Raw genomic sequence first — 22,347 nt, 5'->3', positions numbered from 1 at the left:
CCCTTGAGCTGCAACAGTGTTTTTTTTTTTATTTATTAAGTGGAAACAATTTCATAGCCTGACCACCACATACCATCCAAGAGGAGGAAAGAAAGAGATGAAAAATAGCAACAATCCCTTCTTTCCTGTTTATCCTGGCTCAGTATGATGGAATGTGATACTCTGATAAAACAAGGAACCAATGTTTGATGCAGAGAAAAAGAGTTTCTAATGTCAGACGGACACTTAGAAGTTGTAAATTAAAGTGGGAAAAACTGTGTTCTTGCACGTATGAAATGTGGTGTTAACTTAAAACAGCACTATAATTTGTATGAGGACTGAGAGCTACAAAGCAGAGCACTTTAATCAATGTTTTGCAAAAAAAGTTATTTGTCTTGCGAAACTTGTGAAAAGATGAAAGATCCCATCCATGCATACTCACGCACTTTATATAAATGATAAATTAGGGCTAACTCTATGAGAAATCACAGAGGTTCCTGTTCTTTTCCAGTTCTGTTCGACTTTTTTTTTTTGATCACCAAACAGCTATGAAAGCAAAAGAGCAGACCTGCCCTTCAATCAGTGCACAGTCTGCTGGGGCTTTGTTCAGGGGATTTTGCACGTGGTTAATTAGATTAGATTAGCACAGATTCCTCTGCTATTCACATTAATAAGCTTTTCTGTGTGGGTGTTTATAAATGTGTATGAGTGTGTGAGAGAGGGACTCTTAGTGTTTTCCATGACAGGGGCCAGACAGACCCCCAGGCTCAAGTCTCTCCTGACAGAGCCTGTGATTTATCATCTAGTAAGACCCTTGTTTCAAATCCACACACACACACACACAGAGAGAAAGAGAGAGACCGATCAACTAAGTTCTCATGTGGTTAACCACTCCTCAATGAGACAAATCTCTCAATAATGTCTGAACTTCCTTACGTATTTTGGAAGGCGCTGTCCCTCCAAAAAATACAGTTTATGCTGAAACATAATACCACTGCAAGTAGGAGAGCCATACACCTATTTTTAATTAATATTTTTAAGGGGCTCTTTCGTAACATTAGAAATGGGTTTACTGTCACTTTTCAATTTAATGCATCATTGCTTGTATAAAAGTATGGATTTCTTTCCTTCAAAAAACAAAACAAAGCAAATCAGACCCCAAACTTTTAAATAGTACACTGAAAAAAATCATTTGTAGGATTTCCTTGATAAAATCAAGTATCAAGATTTATAAAATTTTTCTGCTCTGTTCAATGTATCTGTTATCGTCAAATAAAATCTACATACTATTGGACTTAACATTCATAAAGAAAGTGAGTAAATACTACATAATTATATTCAATTTCACATATATAATTAAGTCAAATTTACTTACCTAAGTTAAGTAAAATTAACAAAGAAAATAAGTAACTTTAGCTTGGCCATTAAAAGTTTGAGTAATCTTTGGCACTGCTTTGCTTCACTCAATATAGCACTGAATTACACCATGCTTTTAAAGTGTATGTTTTACTCAGTAACTTCTAAGTAAATAATGCAATAGATGTCATGTAAACACCATATCTACATAATTAGTAATGCGGCAGTCACTTGAACACAGACTTCAATATTGGTACTCAACATTCTGTGGATATTTTTGGAGAATGTGTTATTTTGAGTAGAAAATGAACTCCAGATGTAATAACATTGCAAGTTACTATACCTAACAACAAAAGCAATGATAAAACAGTGTAAATACAGCTGGAAAACAGCAACCAAATCAAGCTTATTAATTATTCATGCCCCAATGCATGATGTGAACACCAGTATCAGAAAAGTTGAGTAGGTTTTACTTACTTTTATAACATTGATATTTACATTTTAATTTCTACAAGCTTGAATTGGGTACTAATATAGAATTTATTTGTTTGAAGATTTATTTTTTGGCATTTTTGCCTTTTATTGTGATAGGATAGTTTAGAGTTGACAGTAAGCAAATTATTGCCTAAACTAACTTTTTCATGTTGAAATTACATTTGTTTTTCATGTAGAAGATACATTTGTATTTACTTCACCACAGAACATTTTTATCAGTGTAGTATATATAAGTAATCTGATTTTGTAAAACAAACCCGCAGTCCTTTTTGCCATCCAAGTAAAGTTATTTGCATAACGCTATTGTGTAATTTAGTTTTGTGTTTGTGTTTTTAATGATATAGTTTAATAAACCAAAAAGCTATTGATCTTGCTATATTATGTAATATACATTTACATGTAAGACTGTAAGGAGTTTTGACTCTAGGAAGCAAATTTACATTTGGAGATTGTAATTTTACAAAACAAACCATCAAATTTATAGTGCATGAGACTTTAGGGAATCAGGTCCTGTAGATGACAAATGTCAACATTTATTATCCCATCAGAGATCTCTCTGTCACAGCCTTCACACTTCCACAGATCTCAGGGGGTCAGCAGAGCGTGAACGACAGTAAATCAGACCTTCATGAAGCTGCTGCTGCACTTTTCAGTTTCAGGGGAGGAGGAGGAGTATCAGATGAGGGGGAAATGAGAGGAGAGATGAGAGAGGAGGATTTAGTGTGTGGGAGGATTGCGGTCTGAGGTTGATTTGAAGCTCTCCCAGGTTGCCTCCGATCGCTGCTGTCTCCATAGTTACTTTTCTGTTTACGAGGCAGAGTTGTTGTTTTTTTCGAATTCCGTTGGTGACTTACTGCACACACGAGTCGCATTTCAGAGGGCCCACAATTGATAAAAACATATATTAAAGGAAAGTCCACCCAAACAAAAGATGCTTTGAAGAATTTTAGTAACCAAATAATTTTGGGTCCCATTGAATCCCATAATATTTTTGTCTATGCTATGGAAGTCAATGGGACCCAAAACCATTTGGTTGCCAACATTCTTCAAAATACATTATTTTGTGTTCCACACAAAAGTAATACAGTTTTGGATCGACATGAGGGGAGAGTAAATGATGACAGAATTTTCATTTTTAGGTGGACTATCCCTTTAATAAAATTCTTCAAATTAATGGATTCTTGGACACCTGTTTGAAAACAGTCATTATTTAGCAATGCAAACAGCTTGTTGCATTCTCATTTAAACCATGTGTCCTTAGTTGAAAGAAGGAATTAGTGGCCAAAACTGGCTGAAGGAAAGAGAGCGTGAAACCACAGATCAAATGATAAAGAGGGAAAAAACGTTGCCTGGCACAGGGAGCCTCAGCTATGCACTACAGGAAGTCCTCTGTACAGAGAAGCTAGTCATTAATCTGATGTGATACCTGCGCTAGGCTGGCTGTGGGCCAAACCAAATATGGGTAGCGGCAGAGAGAATGCAGCCTGTTTCCTCCAGCTTTGAATGAGCTTGTCTAATTAATATATGGGCTCTGAGTCACCAGGATGCAATTAGGGGTGTTGAAGTTGTCACTTTTTGTCTTCGTTTAAAATCCACTCTTTAGAGGGCAGTTACTTCAATACACAGACTTGAACTTTGTGCTCTGTAAAGCTTTACCTAGCTTTAACCTTTTAGCTAAAAACATCATTACATATGAAGTATTTTTCATTTTATTTTTGGAGATGATACTAATTCAGGATTTGCCATGGAAATGGAAAGCTTCAATTGAATTACAGGTCACAGATTTTGTCAGGGGTCAGTAATTCTCACTGAATTTTTTCTGTATGAGGTGTACGAGAAGAAATCATATCATTTTCATATTAATAAATCATTATGAATTATTTTATTTATATATTATGCAATCATAATATTTTATATTATAATTTTTTTATACAAATAGTTTCTAGTATATTAAAAATAGAAACAACTAAAAAACATCTAACTAAACATCTCTCTAACATCTAACTTTGCACTGGCAAACATCTGGATCGGATAAGATTAAATGTTACTACGTGTCTCCATGTTGGTGATGGAAGACATGGCAAATAAATCAATAAAACACCGCTCTGCTGACACTCCTGCATTTCACGTTTGCTCCATAAATAGATTAAGTTACAGTTGACTTCATTGGTTTTATTAAGTATCACATACAGTTAATCATTTTGGCATCCAGCGGTCCACATTCATCTTTCCAGTCCTTTATAAGGAGTCTGAGACCGCTGAATGTGGTTTTGTTCATGGGGTTACACACTCACTGGCTTGTCTGGCAGTGACATACTGGACACTTATTGGCTTCATTGTTTATTATGGGAGTGTGGTCTCAGGGTTGCCAGGTTGGGCAGTATTTACGGTGCTTTGTGACCTATGTCATGGCTGTGTGGATTGGTGGGGTGACAGAGAGGCCAAGGTCTGGTTCAGGTGAGGGTAGTGTTTCAGAACGACTCCCCTCTATTTACCCTCCCTATAGGATCCATGGGCCAATTCACCCACCGGCCTCCTTCAGCCCTACAGCTGTAAATGTCACCTGACTCCTGCCACACCGACACTTATTGACAGGCCTTTTATTTCTGCCGCTTTAATGAGGTTGAGTGCTCCCGTTTCATTCCCTATGGCTTTAAAGGTACTAAACACCATTGCTCCCAATAATTCTCTCATATTGTTGAAGCAAGCTGGATGGTTATTGCTTTTAAACAACAGTTCAAGATACAAGGGGTTAATATTCAGTAATTTACATTTTATACACATAATTGCCAGGTATTTGATCTAATTTGCCTCTGCCAATGCAAATATTTATAGAGTTTTATTCCTAAATGAATGGTATTTCAAACAACAAGGTTGAGTGAATGAATCAATGACTTAAAGACATTCACTTGTTTCCTTCTGCTTAGAGACCCAATTATTTTTAAAGGTGCCATAGAATGCATTGATACAGTATTTTAAATTGTTCTCTGATATCTACACAGAAGGTATGTGGCTTAGGTAAGGGCAAAAAATCTCCAGAAACGATTTTACATATCCATTTACAACCCTAGGATTTCTCCCTAGAATGAAACAGTCTGTTATTGGCTTATTTGGCAGGGTCATGAATAATAATGAGCTCTGCTCTGATTGGCTGTTTCACAGTGCTGCTCAATGTTGAGCCCTGCTCTGATTGGCTGTTTCACAGTACGGCTCATCAGCAAGAAGGAAGCACAGGGAGGAAAATATATATTTAAATACTTTCTCTCGCAGTTATATCGTCGGGTAATTATACTGTATATAAAACGCGGGCATCAGGGAGCCGTTATTAATATGCGAGGCATTGAAACTGCTTTTGAACGATCCATCGATCGCGTTATAGTTTCACTTTCAAGAGACGCGATCACACAAACTATGTTTACATTATGGAGCAACAGTACTTACCACACATTTCACAAGATCAGATGCTTGTCAGTGGTGCTCAGGATCTGCAAGTCATTCGCCATCATCCTCATCTCTCCTTACTGAGAGTGAAATCTTATGTACTGTAACAGGCTACCGCTAGCAAGGAGCTAACCATGTCCCTTTAGTGGCTCGCGTTATTTGCTTTCTGTGCCTTTCTGAATACAGACACCAACCCATCCCTGCACTTCACACCCCCTGCACGGCCTGGAACATAAAATTTATTTTGTTATTTTCGCTGTTGTCCGCGCTTGTTTATTTACAATACCTGCAGAGCTTCTGATGGTTCGGCGGGCTTAGAACAAGGGCGGGTTTATGCAAATGTTGGGGGCGTAGTGATTACAAATGTTGGGGGCGTCACAGTCGGTGTTATGTTCTGATTCGCCTGTTTTTCAGTGGTCTTTTTTAATCACGAGATTTACATATGAAGGAGGAAACTATGGTGTTTGAGGCTCACTGTATGTCATTTCCATGTACAGAACTGTTATTATTTAAATATGCCAGGGTAAAGACAGTTTTTCATTCTATGGCACCTTTAATGTACCGGATTATCAGATTGCATTGAAAGATTCGTTGGTGAATTTGACTGAAATGATTGCAGCAGTAAAAGGGATAGTTTACCCAAAAATGAAATGACTTACTTCCAAATTTTGGCAACCAAACAGTTTCGGTTTTCATTGACTTCCATTATATTTTTGTCTATAAAAAATGGGAACCAATACTGTGTGGCTGGTTGTTTTAGTGATCCAACCTCAAGTTGAGTCTCAAGTTCAATGAACTAGACATGTCTGATTCAATATGTGCTCATAATGTCATGCTGAATTCCAACCTATTTAAGCTCTATCCTGTCTCTGAAAAAAATATTTTGAGCAGGAGGATGGAGTATATGCCTATCAAACTGGGAAAAATAAATACACCCTATTAACCACATGTAGCAACCACATTTAGAACCCCCCAGCAGCTGTGTACCACAGAACCAGAAGTCAGAGTATAACCAGCAGTGAAATGTAGGTCAGGTCCGCTCCAAGGACAGTGCAATTATATAGAATACAAATATTAAGAAAAAGAAAAGTAGAAAAAAAAATAAAAGAATAAAATAAAAGATAAAAAATATAAAATATAAATATAAATATAAATGTGCAGGTCAGTATGTTGTTGACTTAAATAGTAATATAACAGGAATGTGCAAAAGAAATGTGCAAAAAAGTTGCACAGGGTATTTAAATAGCAGCAATATGAGGTAGAGAAAAATTATGAATAGCTTATTGATATGGTGATATTTACATGGAGTCAAGTGATGTTATGACACAGAGTTAGAGTTTAGGAGCCTGATGGCCTGGGGGAAGAAGCTCCTCCTAAGTCTCTCAGTTTTTGCCATCAGACTACGGAAGCGCTTACCAGATGGGAGCAAAGTGAATAGTCGGTTACCAGGGTGATTTGAGTCCTTGATGATTTTGACAGCTCTATTTTTGCAGCGTTTGAGGTAGATGTCCTGCAGAGAGGGGAGAGCAGACCCTGAGATGCGCTCAGCTAAGCGCACAACTCTCTGTAGTGCTTTGCAGACCTGATTGGAGCTGTTTCCATACCATACTGATATGCACTGAGTCAATACACTTTCTATGGTCCCTGAATAGAAAGTTTTCAGGATTGCTGGTGAGACCCTGAATTTCCTCAGCTGTCACAGATGGTACAGTCTTTGCCTGGCTTTCTTAACCAGTGTTTGGATGTGTGTAGTCAAGTCAAGTCAGGTTCTCGGAGATGTTTACACCGAGGTACTTGAAGCTACTCACTCTCTCCACAGGGGTCCCACTGATCATAAGAGGAGTGTAGGGCTGCTGCTGTCTCTTCCTAAAGTCCATGATCAGCTCTTTAGTTTTGCTCACATTCAGAGAGAGACAGTTGTCCTGGCACCTCATCCAAGTATGCGGTCTCATCATTGTTGGAGATGAGGCCCAGAACCACAGTATCATCAGCGAATTTGATAATAGATGTGGAGCTGTGAGAGGACACGCAGTCATGCGTGTAGAGAGAGTAGAGCAGGGGACTCAGGACACAGCCCTGTGGGGCTCCTATGTTCAGAGTGATGGAGTTTGAGGTGAACTGGCCAACTTTCACCACTTGAGGTCTGCCGGTGAGGTAGTCTTGAATCCAGTCACAGAGTGAGGAGTTTAGGCAGAGGTCTGTGAGTTTAGAACTCACAGGGGTCACACCACAGGGGACCTGCCTGAGGTTGGCATTGCTAAAGTTTCCCGTGATGATAAAGGCAGCGTCAGGATGTTTGTTAGTGTAGCCGCTGAGCACATCGTGAAGTTTAGACAAAGCCAAGCCGGTGTCCGCCTGTGGTGGAATGTACGCAGCAGTAACAATGATCAATGAAAACTCCCTGGGCAGATAAAATGGGCGGCAAATAATGGAAAGCTGTTCCAGATGAGGCGAGTAGGAACGCGACAGAATGGAGATATTCCTGGGGTCACACCATTTCTTGTTGATCATGAAACACACTCCTCCACCCCTGGATTTACCGGCCTCGGCTGTCACTTGGCATAACAGCAGTGTCCGGGACCGAGGACGAAAGCCAAGTTTCGGACAAACAAAGGATGTTACAGTCCCTAATGTCCCGTTGGAAACTAATCCTGGTTCTAATATCGTCCATCTTATTCTCCAAGGATTGGACATTTGTGAGCAGATTGCTCGGAAGAGGAGGACTGTGAGCCCTTTTCCTGAGTCAATCTCGAATCCCAGCGCGTTTCCCGCGGTGTGAACAGAAACCCCATTCAGGAAGCTCTATATTACAGCTAGATTAGCAGTTATTTGAGCAAAGGAACAGTAAATAGAGAAGAGGGAGCAAGAGAATATGAAAGAGAGCAGCTACTGTTGTTTTGTGACAGCAACGTATTTGAATCCAGTCTGCATAAACCAGAAAAGAGAGTTCTAATGCAGTGATGACAGCATGATTTATAAACTCAACGCTCACACATCTTCCCAACCACTTCATTCTGTGTTCCTCTTCCCTTCTCTCTCTTGCTCTTTCCCAATTTCTATTTATGAGAGGAAGATATTCAGAGCTTTTTCTCAGCACTCAAAATTTGATAGAAGAATATAAAACATTATAAAAAAATCTATTTAATATACAAATCTATTTGGTAGTTTTGTGATATTTAAAAAATGCTGCAATGAATGTTATAGTGTGAATTTTGTTTTTTTGTTTTTTGCTTTAAAGGTGCCATAGAATGGAAAACTGTATTTACCTTGGCATAGTTGAATAAGAGTTCTGTACATGGAAATAACATACCGTGAGCCTCAAACACCATTGTTTCCTCCTTCTTATGTAAATCTTGGGAATGCAAAAGACCACTGAAAAACAGGCAAATCAGAACATAACACTGACTGTGACGTTACAGTCGGGTTCACTAATAGTTACGGCCCCAACTTTAGCATATACATGCCCATGTTCTAGGCCAGCCGCCAGCCAAACCATCAGAAGTTTTGCAGGTATTGTGAACAAACAAGCAAAGACAACAGCGAAAATGGCAAATCATGGAAATAAATGTTATGTTCCAGGCTGTTGCAGGGGGTGTGAAGTGCAGGGATGGGTTGGTGTCTGTATTCAGAAAGGCACGGAAAGCAAATAACTGAATTTGTGTCATTTATGGTAAGCAAACGCTAGATTGAGTCACTTCATTAAAATCCTAACTTCACCACATACTGTATGAGTGTTTGTCCACTCACTGTGGGTTGTTCTGTGGTTCATGACTGTGTGATAAACATCTTGATCTTTGACCCATCCTCCCCAAAAGCAGCTGTCATCTCTTACCATCAAAGAGCATTCTTTGAAGATGAGAAGGCACGTCCTTAAAGTTACTGCCTGGCTGAATCTTGAGTAACAGTGCAGTGAGCTGACAAATCAAGGGATCTTGAGCAATACCTACTGTATAGTGATGTTCCCTCATGTGACTTTGTCATGCACACACCAAAATCAACAGGCTTCTGTAGAGTTCATGTATATTCAAGCAAGAAAATGGCGATCGGTGTTATTTTAACCCTTTTTGAATGTTTACAGAAAATGTCCCCATGTTGTTATTGTAATGCATGGGCTATGAAAACACATGGGTATTAAGTTAATTAGGATCTTGAGTCTTCTTAGTCATTGAAACCTTGTTGAAATAATAGTACATCAATAGCATTTACAAGACCCAGAAATCTCCTCAAAGGCCTGCGGAGATGTATAGATGTTTTGTTATGCTATGAGAGCAAAATTGAATTCATGTCATAGTCTACTTGAGTAAAAGACAACAAATCCCCTTTTTTTTTACGAACATTTCAGATCTTTTACAATCATTTTTGGTTTTGTTCAACATTTATTACAACAGCTTCATTGATGTGACATGATGATATAATTAAATAATGACATTTAACATATTGCTATAGTTTACTTAGTTTAAAAATATAATAAACAATACATTTTTAAGATGTTTTCTGAGTACAGTTTACACTGTCTTGCATTTGACTTGCATTCTCTAAAAAGCTTAAATTTGTTTTCCATGAAACAAAATAGAAAAAAATGGTGTATGTATCACTCCTTCCATTATACTTCTTTCTAAAACAGTGGTTCTCAATCAGGGAGTCGGGGGCCACTAGGGGGGCTCAAGGGGTCACAGGGTGACTTTAAAGTATTTAAATAAATTTAAAAATTATTATTTATTTATTATTTAACTATTATGTTAAAATAATCTTATTTGAAATGCTTAAAAAAAATTTTTTTTAAAAGATGGAAACTGAAGTCACATTTTTATTTGTTTATTTTCCCTCATTAAATATTGTTTTTATTGAAGAAAACACAGGTGGAAACACTCCTGGAAACACTATCACAAAATGAATCCTGGTTAATTAATGCAATATATTTTCTAATATATTAGTATATTAACTTGTTGATTTTATATTTATTTGTATATTTTAGATTATTTTGAAGGTGGGGGGACTTTAAAAAGGTTGAGAACCACTGCTTTATAACCTTGTTTTTGCTTGAGAAACGTCACGTTTCTCAAACAAAGAGTTTCGTATGACAAACCGAACAGTATGGCTTCCCTGCCTGCTCCTTAAACACCCCCTGACTCAGTTGCCGAAGGCAGAATGCACAGACAAAGTGTTCAGGGTGAAACTTGCGGTCCAGAGCAGAGATGCAGCGACCCGAGATGGGCTCTCCGCAGGTCCCACACAGAGTGCCCTGTCTGGAGTGATAGTGCAGGGAACAGAGGGGCCGACCGTTCAACTCCAGGAAGCAACCATCTGTAAAAGGCTTCAGACAGTCCTGGAGAGAGATGCAGAAAGAGGGTATTAAAGAAACGTTTAATGAAGAAGAATGTTCTGGAGTAATAGATTAGGCAGGTGAAGAATTCACCTTTGAAGCTCACACAATAGTACAGACTGACTGACTCCATATTCCTTATTTATAAGGAGTGAGTCACATGACTGTATTGCATTCCAGCCTTCAACGCCACTAATTCACTCACCGCACAGACAAAGCAGTCAGGGTGCCAGGTTCCATTGGCTGCAGACAGATAGTTCTCCTTCACTGGCTCTCCACAGCCGGAGCATTTGGGTGCAAAGAGGCGGTAGAAATCCCTAGAGCAATATGGTTTACCATCTCTCTCCATATACCCTGGAAAAGACAGATTCATTCAGTACAAACGGTCATTTCTCAAATGACGACCAGATCTGCTGACTCACAGAATGTAGTGTGGTAATAAATTGTTTTAGTTTAATTGATAAATCTGCAGTTGTCTCACCATCAGGTCCAAATAGATCTCCACAGTGGCTGCAGAAAAAATGTTCTGGGTGCCATGTTTGATCCATCGCTGTTAGAATGTTCTGTGCAAAACACAATAAATTATCACCTGCTTGATTGTCTAGAATAATTCATATGTTTGTGAAGTGAAAGAGTTGAAAATCACATTCCACATTTATTTATTTATTTAAGTTAGTGTTGCATTTTATTGCTATTTAAATTCAAATATAGACTCTATTTAGTTTAATAGTTGTGTGTTAGAGCAGTAGTTCTCAACTGGTGGGTGCAGGTCCAAAAATGAGTCGTATACAGCAGGGGGAAAATATAATCATATTTATTTAATAAAAACTATATTTTTGTTACAAAATAAAATAAAATAAAAAATAAATTTAAATTAAATTTAAATTAAAATAATAAAAAATAATGTATAAATTAATATTATGATTTTTATAAAAATATATTAGTAATTATATATATAACATACACACACACACACATACATACATAAATATATATAAACATTTAGGTTATTAATTAATTTTGTTTACTTATAATACTTTAATAATTCATAATAATCCGGTTTACTATAATGTTTACTGTAATAATTTGTAATAATTCAGTTACTGGATTGCGTCATAACTTTTCCAATTTTCAACTAACATGCCTGAGGAAATTCTAACAAGGAGCTTTCAGAGAGTAAATAGAGAAAGAAATGGCAGGTCACCTGAGTAATAGGACCCTTGCAGTAAGCGCAACGAAGGGAGAAGAGGTTCTGGTAGTCTTTCTCACAGTACGGCTTGCCGTCTCTCTCAAAGAAACCACATGTGCCCAGTTCCTCGCTGCATGCTGTGCACACAAAGTGTTCTGGATGCCACACCTGACCAAGAGCTGTGATCATCTGCAGTTTGGAATACAGGATGACATGTTTGTTAGTACAGAAAACTGATTAGTAATTTGCAGATTTGTTGTCTGCATCTTGGTAGTATACCTTCCCAGCTATACACTTGCCACAAGAAGCACAGTGGCCTTTGGCAGCTGTCTGGACCCCCATTTTCTCCATGTCTGAGCTGAGAGAGCCCAGCAAGTCGTCTATAGCATCCACATTTTTGGATACTTTCTCTGACAGAGGAGGATGCTGTGGTTTCTTAGCCTCTTTTTGCTTTCCACTATCACTTTCTTTAGTTTCCTCTGGTTTTTTGTCTTCCATTGATTTGTGAGCCACTGGAGGTGGATTTGATGTGGGAACTGGTTCTGAAACCTACAAAACAAAGCAATTTTGGACAATTTTAATGCGTTTCCTTTCAGTAATTGACAAGGGAGCATACATTTCCTAATTTACGCCCCCTTGTCAATTACTGAAAGAAAACTCAAGCCTTAATATGCTTATACTGACCTCTTCTGGTGATACTCATACTGTGCAATAGTGTTTTAACACAGCAGCTGATGCATGAACTGATGTCCACCTCATATTTCACTCACCTCCAGGCCTAGCCCTAGCAGCTCATTCATGATGGAGTCGAGCTCTCGTGTAGCTGTGCCGGGACTCATCACTCCGGCCTCCACGGGAACTGGAACCACACTAGAAAAAGATTCTTCTTATTATTGAACTGCTGAACCTCCAAGGACACCATGTATGCCAAAAGCTTTTTTATATATAAGATACATCAACAGACAGGCTCTTTCTACTCCAGATTTTGGAGGGAGGTGGATATACCTGTAGGGATTACATGTCTTTCCTGGACCAGCAACAAATCCAGAGGATTCAGTCTGTATTGGGAGGAGAAAGACATTAGAGTGGCTCAGTTTGGGACTAAATACTGTAGATATTAATAGTTCAAAGTTTGGGGTCGGTAAGATGTTAGTTTTTTTTAAAGAAGTTCATATTTTAATTCAGCAAGGATGCATTAGATTGATCCAAAGGGACCAAAAAATTATTTTTATTTATATCAAATAAATGCTTCTTTTGAACTTTCGATTCATCAAAGAATCCTGAAAAAAAGCCCCAAAGTTTTAGAAATTTTAATGCTTTTCAAATTCTTGTTTAAATTTAATTAGAAAATGAATTGGCCTGAAATGTAATTACTTGTTCAAGCTGAGTTGTGTTGTTACTTTTAATCGAGGCTCCCAGTTGGAGAGTTTTGGGTGGAATGGGTGCAGGAACATTTGAAGTCTGGGTGGAGTTCTGAGCCAACTCCTCTAAAAGCATGTCTGCAATATCAAATTCACACATCAAACACCTGCACTGAAATCAGTTACACTGCACGCAAACTTTGACACATACACCGACCAAACAAAACAAAAACACTCTACACTGAAGTATTGATGGTTATGATTGAACCTAAGGAAAGCCACTGTACGTTAGCAATCCGTGTCATTTCCTGAGGAAGTGAAAAGGCACGTCGCTGTCATCGCAACGGATGCAGAACATAAAAAAACAAACACATGATTTTCAAACTTTTGCCACACTTTTTTGCTGACATAGAAATATAGAAATATAGACATGGGTTATCTGACTCACTTCTGTCAAAATACCAAGAAAAATGGGAGCTTAAAAAAAAAAATCCTTCACAAGAACATCAATTTATTCTTAAGAGTGACAGGAGTCATTACTTCTCACATGCAGAGAAGAAAAATAAATCCTTAGCATACCAAAGTGCTACCAGTAAAAAATGTATATATTTATTATTTATAATATATATATATATTTTTTTTTTTTGGATGACAATACTTCAAACTCTCTCTTAGAATGGCCTGAGTACACAAACCTGTATTCAAACCTATTACATCCTGTTACATCTTCAGGAAACAACAGCATCTGTGTCGATTCATTACTGTGTTATGTCACAGCTTTTCACTGATAATGCACTGGTCACATTGAAATGTGTGGCATGCTGATGAGTGTTTTAGTCTAATATGAGTAAACAGTCACAGAAAAATACTCATACCACAAATACCTGCTTGCATTAGGTCACAGTCTAAATGAGACTACCAGAGAATTGTAGTAAAACGATAGAAAATAAACTTAGAAAATCATCTCAGTCTTTGGATTACAAATATGTTACATATTTACACTGATTAAGACTTTAGTGATAGAAAGACATACACTTTAGAAGGTTGAACAACTCACCGAGTTCATCCATTGTGGCCTGGGGTGTGAGATGAGAGGTAAGCAGTGTGCGTTGCGTGTTCCTAGTGAGCATGTGTGGTAGGGTGATCTGATACATGCAGCTGTGGGTTGAGCCCAATCTCACATGTGAAACTGATGTTGCTTCCTTTTTGAGTTCTCGTCGTTACACTCCTTATCTTGTGTCTTTCACCCTGTTGCATTTTTGCTACCTTTTGCTAACAGGAACTTTGAATGTTTTTAGTGGCTGTGTGGGCCCTAGAAATTAAATGAGAGTGTGTACCCATTTATTCAAATATTTTAATTGTAATACTGTTATTAGCATAGTTGTAGTAGTAATAAATGTAGTGTTATTATAAAACCGAGTGTATTTAGTCTATATTTCATAGAATTATTGAAAATGTTAAATGTGTAAATTATAGGCTATGGAAATCATGGCACACAGTGTATTAAGGTAGTTTACTTAAGAAATGTAAACAATAATATGCATATCTACATTCTGTTATTTTGTTTGCGCAGTTATACTTCTTAGAAATGACTTAGATCAAGTATTTTAATGCTTAACACACTGGCTGATCATATAAAATAATAATATGACACATATGTTCGTTTTTGGACTACATTTCCCATAGATCCTAGCTGTGCCGCGAAGACTTCTGGGACAGGAAATTTCCGATTTGCTTTCTGTTTCTGCAGCTCGCTTGACTTAATACTCTGATGACATTTTTCGAATAATCGCATTGAGAAGATGAATTATAATTTTCTGTGTAGCATCTCTTTCATCGCGATATTTTTTTAATGCTGTTTATATCGAGTTTAGCGACAGACTGAGTTGATCAGTGGGTCCTCCTTAAAAGGGCAACAGTTTGAGCAAGTGGGCCCCTCAAATACTATCGCACAGGGTCTTATTTAAGGCATGTGAGTGGTTTCTTTCCTGCTACTTATAAGTTGTCAGCTTAAAGACTGCATATACATAAAATGAGGCGTGAGAGCAGCTGCTGGTGGCACTTTCCATGAACAGTACAAAATATAGCCTGAAACTTTTCAACTCTGTGTGTTTGTGTTTCCCAACAAAACACTTTATGTTTCAGAACATTATAGTCAATATCAGTTACATTTTATATGAACTGTTTTATATTCAATTCCTTTTCTATGAAAAATAAAATACAGAAAACTACGTCTAAATGATTGACAAGGCTGCAAATTTACCCCAAATTAAATGATTGTACAGTAGTCATAATGAATTAATATTAATAAATTAATTTGAGAGCCCTTTATTTATGCAGTTGAGCTGTAATTGTAAATAAAATCATTACAGTGCTTTTGCAATACCTTCACGATTGATATTATTGCAAATATGACATTTTGGAAAGCAATGATTGTCATTTATTAAACAATTTATTCATCTGTCTGATGATTTTAGTCCACATTTGTACTACAGCAACGAACATACAAACCTCTCATCATCTTCATCTGGGGCCTGTTTCTTAAATCAAGTTTAGCAAATAAGCCAGGTTTATTTCAGTTAGTCTGATTTATTGTCAGTTGATTTGGTTCAAATTAAGTCAGACTAACTGAAGTAAGTCTGGCTTATTTGGTAAACTTGTTTTATGAAACAGGCCCCTGATTTCTCGCTCCATCTTTAGTGTCGTTTGAGTGGAAGTGAAATGTCATCCTCTAAAGACACTCAGCGCAGTCAGCGTCGCAGGGAGCTGGATGCCCGCAGGAGTAAGTCTCGCGTGCGGCTGGGCTCGTGTCTGCAGAGCTGGGGTCAGCTCAAAGAGAAACTAGGCTTCTCTCTTCACTCAGAGCTCGCTCAGCATCTGCTGGAGAGGCATAATACAGTCATCCTGTTCTGCAGAGAGATACAGTTACCCTTAGACCGACTAAATGACAGTTTGTTGGATGCGCTCTTTAGAATTCCTGTTGAATTGCATCTGCAGTTGTTGATTCTGGCTTCGCAGATGAGACTCAGATTTTTTCCAGTTGTTCTGATCTAGCTCCAAATCATACAGGGAAAAGACAGGAATTATGAGTGAGCTTAAAAGAAAGTATAGGCAGAAAAGCACAGATGAACTTGTGGTTTATGGAGGTCTAAACATATTTAGGTTTGGCTGACAGCCAGGTCTTTTGGTGGTGTGTGAAGCTTTATACTGTAGATAAAATGTGGTCTAACTGACGATGACATTTGCTTTATGTTTTGCAGCTATGCTTCAAGAGTTTGCATCAAGTGCTCAGGTAAACCACAGATTCCCTCCTTAAAGGCATAGCTCACCAACAAAAAGACAAGTCTGACATAATTTATTCTATAATACTTTATCATTTATCAAGTATATTAACCTCTATGATTTCATAGAGTATTTCATAAGTAAATAAAACATATTTTGTAAAGACAAGGCCAAGTAAAGACACCAAAAATTATAACTATAGTATGAGGATAACTACAATGATAAATGTATTTGTGTCCATACCAATGCACAATGAAGTTATGTTTAAGCGCATGTCTACTCTGGTTATACATTGGGCTTCTTTAGGTGATGGGAAAGGAGAGACGAGCACTTTGTTAACTACCAAGGAGTCTTTGCAGGAACTCATCCTGATGGTCCACAACCATGGACAGACGTGCCCCCTTCCCCCTGTCCTGCATTCTGCCACAGTCAAAAAATCAACAGAGCGAGATCAGAGCTCTCATGCAGCAGGGACAAGAGAAGCTGAAACTGAGTCCAAAAACTCATCTGAGGTGGACGTGTGTCTCAAATACTCCTGTGAAAATGGACATCGTTTTTTGTGGTCTCCTCTTAAGAAGGTAATGACATCAAAAAATCAAGGTGGTAGAACTGCATTCAGCCCAGAGAGACTCAAGCAACGAGGCAGGAGGCGGCTGAAGGAGCCAGACACATAGAAAGACAAGAAGTGGTAACTAGATTAAAAACCAGACAACAACAACAACAAAATGCTGAAGTTACCACAAATGATACAGAACAGAAACACAAGACAAGATATGAAACGTTTAGGGAAAACAAGAATGCAGGTGACTGTTTTTAAGTATTTTTCTCAAATAAATATGCTGTTTTTGTTATTCAAGAACTAACTACAACCATGTGTTAAGGTGTTACAATGACTCCTGGGACACAGGAAGGAAATGATGTGGCTGTTGACTTTTTACATTCAGAACATGGGTATGTATCTTTATATGGTGGTTGTTTAGCTGTATTTATAATATTTTGTTTCAGTTTTAAGTCTCTTTTATTTTTTTCTGATTGTCAAATCCCCAGCAGACAGTAATGAGCTGACAGGAGATGGACCTGCAAGAGTTTCCATTGAAAATCAAAGTCCCACTAATATGTATGTGCTCTATTCATTAATATTGAAACACGCAATGAATGAAAAGTTAAAGGAACTCTCTGTTTCATAGCAATGAGGAAGCTGCAGTGCTGAATTTAACCAACAGAGGGACCCAGAGTAGAGCAGATCATCCTGAGACACAATGCCAACAAAAATGCAGGAAATCTTAAAAATATGAGGTGATTTGTCTAACAGCACATATTTCTGTATTTTGATTCCCAATAAGTTGAAATGGAACCTCAAATGCTGTTCATTTTTCTCTGCAGGCCACAGTTACTGAAAGATGACGTGCCATATTGGTGGCAAAAGAAAATGGTTTGTTATTTAATTTTACCAAGATAAATATATTAGTTATTGTATTGTAATATATATATATATATATATATATATATATATATATAATTTTTATTTATTTATTTTAACCGACCTATATGTTTAAAAACATTTATGTAGTATTTTATATTTCTGTATAAAATGTATAGATAGTTATGTATATTTTAAATAGTAGAACAGTCATTTATTTATGTATTTGGTTACATTTCCATGGTTTTATTTTGAATGTTCTGTTGTATCATATGTTAACATAATAATTATACTTATCTCTGTGTTTACAGAAAATCAACATCCAAAGTCATTTTGGCTTGCGAGTTTGAAGGCTGCGATAAGATTTTCTCCAGTCGGCAATATCTAAATGTGAGTCAGTATTGATATGTCCATGACCCATTCATTAATCTTTACTGGACTAAAACAACTCTGAGACAGAAGAACTCTAATTTCCATTATTCTGCACTGATCCGTGAGAAAATAAACTTGATTTAAATTAGATATATGATGACTGCAAGGTTTTATGTGACTGCATGGCAAAGCATCTCACAATCTGTTCTGCGTTTAACCCATCCAAGTGCACACACACAGCAGTGAGTAGTGAACAAATGCACACACACACACACACACACACACACCGTGAACACACACCCGGAGCAGCGCCCGGGGAGCAGTTGGGGGTTCGGTGCCTTGCTCAAGGGCACCTCAGTCGTGGTATTGAGGGCACCTCAGTCGTGGTATTGAGGGTGGAGAGAGCGCTGGACATTCACTCCCCCCACCTACAATCCCTGCCGGCCGGGGGCTCGAACTCGCAACCTTTCGATTACAAGTCCGACTCTCTAACCATTAGGCCACGACTTCCCCCTTGTCCAAGTACCAACATCTCCAGCAGAAGACCTTCATCTGCTCGCACCCCACCTGCAGCAAGTCATTCAACTTTAAGAAGCATCTGAAGGAGCATGAAAAGTTACATAGTAGTGAGTTTTTAGTCCATATGAATGATATTTGTGATAAATGTTATCCAATGTACTTCTGGACGGGCACTATATGTATGAGTTTATACATGCATTGATATGTCCAGACAGTATCTCAACATTATTTTACAAAATTAATATGGTAATTAAATTCTTATAATCCAGTGGTTGTCAGCTTGTGGGATGCCGGTCTGTTTTGGAGGCCAAGGCTGGATGTAATAATAAAATGAAAAAATAAAAATAAATAAATAGGTTTAATAACTTTTAAAATAGAGAAGAAAACACTTACCATGTCTTTTGTTGTTATTACCAAAGGCTGAGTATCTAATCATACTCTACTGTATTTTGACACAAATATATTTCATTCAGTTAATTTAGTAGAAGATTAAAGAGATGCCAAAATGGTGAAAAAGAAATCTAAAAAAATGGGTGCCACGTTTATTAGGTGTATTTAACTACTACTATATGCACTTTAAGAAAAAAATAAGTTGTTTTTAGTGTTTTTTCCTGCTATTGAGGTGGAATACGGATAAGGTTAGGGACAGTTTTGGTGGTATGGTTAGCTTTAAGGGTTGGTTAAAGAGTAGTGGTAGGGTCAACAATGTACTTAGATGTAATTACCTTAAGGTATTTTTAAATAGTACAATATAAAAACATGTACATACAAAATAAGCGCATTGTATCCAATTATTATTTGAAATGTTCGTACATCGTAGAGACACTTAATATAAAGTTGTTCCAAAAAATGTCCTCAAAAACAAATAATGTAATGATATTTTTATTTAATATAACATTAATACTATTAATTTTGTTGTGGTAATTGTTGGAATCTTGTTCATTTTGTTGTCCGATGTAAAATCTGTATCCAGAAGCAAAGCCACTGATTAAGTACAATAAATAGTAGGGGTTAGTGTTTTTCATGCTGTGTTTTTCTCTCTGTATGATTCTTTGTGTGTGTGAGATCAGAGAGACTATATCTGTGAGTTCTGTGCCCGGGCGTTCCGAACCAGCAGTAACCTGATCATCCACCGCAGGATACACACGTGCACTAGGCCCTTGCGTAGCTCCCAAACTAATCTTTACCTGAACATCCCATCAATATTTAACACAACAACTATATTGCTCAAGGCTTTGCTACTACAATTTTCAGCTCCGGATCTAACCCACCCCGTCTCTTTCTCAGGTGTGAGGTGTGTGGCTTTACCTGTCGACAGAAAGCCTCTCTGAATTGGCACATGCGAAAGCACAATGTTGAGAGCACCTACCAGTTCCCCTGTGAGATTTGCGGTCGTCGCTTTGAAAAGAGAGACAATGTCACGGCTCACCGTAGCAAGAGTCACCCAGACTATAATACACCCACTCCAGAACTGACTCTTCCCCTTCCTCCTTCTGACCCACTCCCGCATCCCTCGGGGCAGAGCAGATCTTCCCCTTCTGCTTTCAAGAATCACATTGCTGTAACATTTGTTAAGTAGTGTTTTGATTAAATATATAACAATTTGTGCATCCTTGACCTTGAGCAGACTCTGCTGTGTGGCTAATTGGTTTTAATAAAAAAGCTGATAAATTGCCATGTGATGCATATCTGAGACATTAATTAGTTTTTTGGTGGTTTTTAAAATATAAATAGGTCTTGTTTTGCGTCATGCAGAGGCTGTATTTATGTAAATGACCTAAATCAGCATACTCAGGTCAGTGTATTTATTAATTAATAATTTATCATTATTAAATTTGTCATTAATTTGTATCACACATTGTTCATGGGTAACTATGAGCCTTCAGTAATATGGTCAGTACCCATTAATTGTCAATTTGTTGAAGCTGCTTTTAAACTTTTAGCGCACATAAATATAATTAATTGTGACATTTCAATTATTAACTGAACTTTTGTGATGGAATTGTGTGCTGCTTTTAAAAAATATCAAAAAGACATTTTGTTCTTTTATTATTGTATTTTTATTTCTTTTTTTCCTGTGCAAATGCATAAATCTCAGTTATCAGAAAATATTTGATGCGCACTTTGCCAAATTTGCTTTTGTGCTGAGTACTTCATTTTTGTGGCCATTTGGACAGCGGTTTGTCTTTATGAATTTCGGAAAAGAAATGAATTTGCATACATTACAATAATCGAACTCAAGGGTTCCCGCCTTTTTCAAAGGCTTACTTTGATTGACAAACACTTTGTCCAATGACTCTTGTCCGTGGCAGGTGGGCGTTGACTCTTGAAATTGAGCCATTATTCTATTGGCTAGGAAAAGCGGCATTGGAAACGGAGTTGCCATGCCTACACAGTTTTGCTCCGATGATGCTTGAGTGACGGGAAAGGTGAACCAATAGGAGCACAGGTGGGTGGGGCTTTTCGAACACTGTCAACTGTTCGTTCAAACCTTCTTACTCTCCATAACACATTGAACGCTGCACGGTGGGAGCAACTACCGGCGATGAAAATGAACCACGTTGTTTTTACTGAAACCACAACCAGGTAACACACTTTTTACGTTTCTATGCACAGTATGAAGTCATTAGTTATGCTGTTGAAACGTTTTACCTAGAATGCAACATAATAGGCGTCCAGCAGTAGGCAGCGCATCGTGTATGTCACTGACAGTGAGGCTTTCCCCAGCGGAGCATCTCTGTTTCTGTGTGTCGGCATTGTGGAGCAAAAGGTTGATCATCTCCAACAAGGTCAGTTTCAGTTTGGGTTGGCAGCGCACAGCATGTTGTGCTGTTCCTCATCAGAGCATATATTTCCTCTGTCTAGAACAAAGACTTTAGACACGGCGCTTTCTGGAAGGAAGTTGCTGTGACAGAGTACTGATGGGCAAAGTAGTGGAGATTTTGTGTCTCTTAGGTGGATTTAAAAGTTTGATAGATTAATTTGTTTGTTAAGTATATCTGTTTTATGCTATATATTTGATCTTTTACTTCAGGTCTTGCATTCATACCTAATTTTACTAGTAGCTATTCATTTGGCACTAATACTTGTATCTGTCCCAGCTTTGTTTGCTTTTATGTTTTAGATTCTAGTATTCATTTATGAAACGCATGTGTCTGTTCCAGTTGAATCTATAGACTATTTAGTAAAACTAGAATAGGTACCAGCAATTGCAAGTGAATAGATATTGTACGAAACTAAAATTTCCATTCAGTGACACATCTGTTCAAATTGTAAATAGTAACAATAGAACAGTTAACCTGCTTGTCATTAATGGTATAGAAAATAGTAGAAAAAAAAGAAATATTAGTATGTAATGAATAAGTATACTAGTGACTGAACATACAAATCACTAATAATAAATTCTACCAGTATGTAATGAAGTACTAAAATCAAATGAATGGTTACTATTGAAACTAAAACATGTAAGAAAATATATAACTGGATTACTTTAGTAACAAGTACTGGTACTGGTTAGTTTTAAGGAATACCTTTTAGAATGGCTTGTCTTTATAAGATTCTAAAAGCAGCTCTATTTAGACTGTCGAATTTCATGCCTTAAAGGACGCAT

At 37.5% G+C, this 22,347-nt stretch overlaps 1 protein-coding gene and 1 pseudogene across 2 annotated transcripts; one reads left to right on the top strand and one right to left on the bottom strand.

The window, feature by feature from the left end:
• Positions 1 to 10,093: 10,093 nt before the first annotated feature.
• LOC306849720 (leupaxin-like) lies at positions 10,094 to 14,272 on the bottom strand. The gene is made up of 9 exons (XM_079384978.1): positions 14,202 to 14,272; positions 13,158 to 13,282; positions 12,789 to 12,841; positions 12,554 to 12,653; positions 12,063 to 12,332; positions 11,799 to 11,972; positions 11,076 to 11,157; positions 10,800 to 10,948; positions 10,094 to 10,597 (listed from the first exon to the last, which is right to left on the bottom strand). Exons 1-9 carry the CDS (start codon positions 14,212 to 14,214, stop codon positions 10,331 to 10,333), a joined length of 1,233 nt encoding a protein of 410 aa, XP_079241104.1. The 5' UTR covers positions 14,215 to 14,272; the 3' UTR covers positions 10,094 to 10,330.
• Positions 14,273 to 15,865: 1,593 nt separating this feature from the next.
• LOC306849107 (zinc finger protein 692-like) lies at positions 15,866 to 20,748 on the top strand (annotated as a pseudogene). The gene is made up of 9 exons: positions 15,866 to 16,032; positions 16,405 to 16,436; positions 16,733 to 16,988; positions 17,614 to 17,722; positions 17,810 to 17,858; positions 18,158 to 18,236; positions 18,718 to 18,844; positions 19,803 to 19,884; positions 19,992 to 20,748. The product of its transcript is annotated as a zinc finger protein 692-like (transcript).
• The last annotated feature ends 1,599 nt before the right edge of the window (positions 20,749 to 22,347 follow it).

Source organism: Barbus barbus, assembly GCF_936440315.1.
Source record: "Barbus barbus genome assembly, chromosome: 29".
Taxonomy (NCBI): domain Eukaryota; kingdom Metazoa; phylum Chordata; class Actinopteri; order Cypriniformes; family Cyprinidae; genus Barbus; species Barbus barbus.
The sequence above is the reverse complement of the archived record's forward strand: the minus strand, read 5'-3'. Positions and strand labels throughout refer to the sequence as shown.